Source organism: Lolium rigidum, chromosome 4, assembly GCF_022539505.1.
Source record: "Lolium rigidum isolate FL_2022 chromosome 4, APGP_CSIRO_Lrig_0.1, whole genome shotgun sequence".
Classification (NCBI taxonomy): Eukaryota; Viridiplantae; Streptophyta; class Magnoliopsida; order Poales; family Poaceae; genus Lolium; species Lolium rigidum.
The window spans coordinates 246,405,478-246,408,950 of record NC_061511.1 but is presented as its reverse complement, the minus strand read 5'-3'; the positions used below and the strand labels follow the sequence as shown (position 1 = coordinate 246,408,950).

The 3,473-nt window shown below is 54.1% G+C and overlaps 1 protein-coding gene across 1 annotated transcript; it reads left to right on the top strand.

Annotated features, from left to right (window-relative positions):
* Nucleotides 1-409: 409 nt before the first annotated feature.
* LOC124650128 (dnaJ protein homolog 1-like) lies at nt 410-3,170 on the top strand. The gene is made up of 3 exons (XM_047189688.1): nt 410-792; nt 922-1,289; nt 2,562-3,170. Exons 1-3 carry the CDS (start codon nt 616-618, stop codon nt 3,010-3,012), a joined length of 996 nt encoding a protein of 331 aa, XP_047045644.1. The 5' UTR covers nt 410-615; the 3' UTR covers nt 3,013-3,170.
* The last annotated feature ends 303 nt before the right edge of the window (nt 3,171-3,473 follow it).

Below are 3,473 nucleotides of genomic sequence, written 5' to 3'. Positions count from 1 at the left end.
TCAAGCTTACAGGATTCCTGAGTTTTTCATTCCTTTATTTAGTATATGCACATTTCTATCATATTTCTGCATTTTTTTCCTATTCCCGTGTTTTAAGAGTCCTGGGAACCAAATATGCTCAGGCAGCTCCTGCCAAGTCCAGGGTCCGTCCATCCCCCACAAAAAAAACTCACAATGAAAATCCAGGCTCTGGCACCTGCTGTACGTACGTACGTACGGATCGTCAATGTACGTGGTACGCGTACCACACCTGATGCTGCACGCACGAGGGCCGTAGCTGCTGGATCTGCATTTCGACAAGCTTGGGCAGATGATCCATTTCCCCATCAAGGCTCTCGTCCCAGCTCGTGCCACCTTGGCCTACATGTACCTCCACTCCCGCACCAGCAACCAACCCCGTCGCCATCGCCCTCTTCCTCCCCGGCCGCTCCAAATATCCCTACATAGGAGCCACGCATCTCGCTCCATTTTCCCCATTATAGCAGAGCACTGAACAGGTCGCAGCCCTCCTCCTGAATTCGCGCGCTCACTCACTCCACCCCTGTGCGCGCGTTCCTCGTACGTCGCCGTCCTCGCAGCTGCTCTCTCTTCGATTACCAGGGGCGGCGGCCGGCAATGGGGAACCCACCGGAGCTGTACTACAAGGTGCTCAACATCACCAGGGACACGCCCCCGCAGGAGATCAGGGCCGCCTACAGGTGCCTGGTCCGGCAATGGCACCCCGACAAGCACCCGCCGGAGTCCAAGACCGAGGCCGAGGCAATGTTCAAGGCCATCACCCAGGCGTACGAGGTGATCGCCCGATCCATACATCCATCGACAAATGCCATGGCCAGAACTGTTTCGATCTTGACGACGCAGAATTCTGAATTTTCGCTTGCATTATGCGTGACGCCGTGGCTGGGTTTCAATTCTTGGCAGGCGCTCCTGGACCAGCAGGAGAACAGGGCGGTGCTCCGGGCGTGCAGCATCGACGTGGGGAGGAGGAGCTGTTCCAGTGCCGACAAGGGAGCGCGGGCTCCCGAGAACGACAAGACCGCCGCCGGGGCGAGGACGAGCGCCGCACCGCCCCAGGTGCCGCCCCACACGCCGCCGGCGAGGGAGTCCCAGAAGGTGTACAGCTCCACGGACGTCGGGGGCGGCGGCCGGCGCGCCTTCGCCGAGTTCTCCAGCTACGTCCTGCGCAAGGCGCCGCCGCTGGAGCGCAAGGTGGAGTGCACCCTCGAGGAGCTCTGCGCCGGGTGCAGGAAGGAGGTCAGGTACACCCGCGACGTCGTCACCAAGAACGGGTAAGCCGTCGCGCCACCCATGACGTGGAACCGTGCAGCAAGTAGGCACATTCATCCATACCAATCTCTATCTGCAGTCCTGTTACTCACCTGAGACAACATCATTGCCGTTCTGCTCTCCGATAGCAACAACATAAGGCCTGATATAGCAAATCGTTTTCTACAAAATATATACTTTATAATACTGTCTTTACATTTTGAAAACATACATCACGTATAGACTAACAGTATCTCACTAAGGCATCTATGCCGATTTTTTTTTCAAGTATATACTTTATAATACTGCACACAACACAGAGCCCACATGCCACATCAAGCTATACATCATGCATGGACATAGGCTCATGGCTGCCTTTACATTTACAAATGATGAAGAACACTACTGTGTGTGATCACTCTATTTTGGTGGCCACACTTAAGACATTCTACCATAGAATTGCATTTTTTGCCAATGCCACTGATGTTACATCTTTGCAAAGAAAAAAGAGTCAGAGTGCATAGATTGCCGTATGAACGTGCGCCTGTTTGATGAAGGAGTGTCTAGATTGCTTGAAACTTCAGGCTAGACAAACAGAGCTGTTGTGTACTGTGACACCAAATGAATTAACTTCAGTCCCAATTATGTGGTGTACGTTTAGGAAAGAAATGTTCAACTACTAGCAAATCTGCTCAACACCCTCATCAAGAGACACACTTACATAATTGGTAGTCTCTGAGGGTACGGGGGCAGTTTCTGCAGCCAGCCACGGAGTTGATTTTGTCACTAAAAATACGCAAGCTAGAGAGCTACGTACGCGCTGTGTGTGTTCAGTCATGCTCCCCTTGCTGTCTCCCTGTGCGGTTGTGTGCAAGGTTATCCAAGTTAACAGTCCTAACTAACTAGTGACGAACACACAATAAAGTTGCAAAGAAAGTAATGAGCTAACTATAATATGCTACGTACTGCAAATCTGAAGAAGATTCTCAGGCAGGTAATGAGGTGCAACATAGCTTTAATGTACTAAGAACATCATGTTTGGTTGAATACCATTATTTTGGAGGTTATCACCTGTCACAAAATATGGTGGTCCTTTTGGACATTAGGTGGTGTGTAATTCATGTATGCTGCGTCCATGTGAGGGTGCTGGCCTAGCTGGTACCTTGGGACAGTGACTCTGCACTTCCTTTCTGCTTGGACACGCCCAGCCATCTTCAGTGGGTCGGGCCAAAGCTTTACCAATCTCCCATTTTATACCGTACTAATCGGTGATTGCAAAATCTGATCTCTGACAGGCTGATCGCCAAGAAGGAGGTGACACAGATCATCAGGGTGAAGCCCGGGTGGAAGAAGGGGACGAAGGTGACGTTCGAGGGCATGGGCAACGAGCGGCCGGGCTGCCTCCCCGGCGACGCCGTCTTCACCGTGTCGGCGAGGAAGCACAAGGCGTTCAAGCGGCAGGGCGACGACCTGGTGCTCAAGGCCGAGGTGCCGCTGGTGAGCGCGCTCACCGGGTGGAGCTTCTCGTTCCGGCTGCTCGGCGGCGAGAAGGTGAGCTGGACGTTCCGCGACGAGGTCATCGGCCCCGGGTACGAGAAGGTCGTCAGGGGGGAGGGCATGCCCGTCGCCGGCGGCAAGAGGGGCGCGCGCGGGGACGTGCGGGTGAAGTTCGACGTCGTCTTCCCCAAGAACCTCACCGACGAGCAGCGGAGGGGCCTCGTCGAGATCCTCAGGGGCTGCGCCTGAATTTTGAGAGCAGCTAGCCCTGGAGTGAAATTTTGTTTCAAGTTGCAGCCAAGCATGTTAATACACGGGACAGAACTGGAGAGCGCCTAGCTCTCGTGGAAGATCCATGTCTTTGTACATAGAGATTTTGAATATGAGGCGCAAACGACACTTTTTTTTTGGAGATACTACTTGTATAAAATACGCACTCGCCCAACTCCGGTCTCGGCTTTGGCGCTGATTCCCTTCTCCGCTGGAACTGGCGCTACTCGCCCAACTCCGGTGCCTGCTCAAGGTTTTCTTTCGGCTCGGACGCCGCGCGCGCTGATGCTGGATCCTCTCGCCCTTCCGCCGCCGTTCATCACGCCGGGCGACGCCTTCCTCCAGTTTGTCTTGGAGAACTTCTGCACCCAGGTATGCACTCCGGTTGCCCCCGGCTCGCCGCTCTTTGAGCCAACTCCGGTTCACATTGCGGTGAGGCA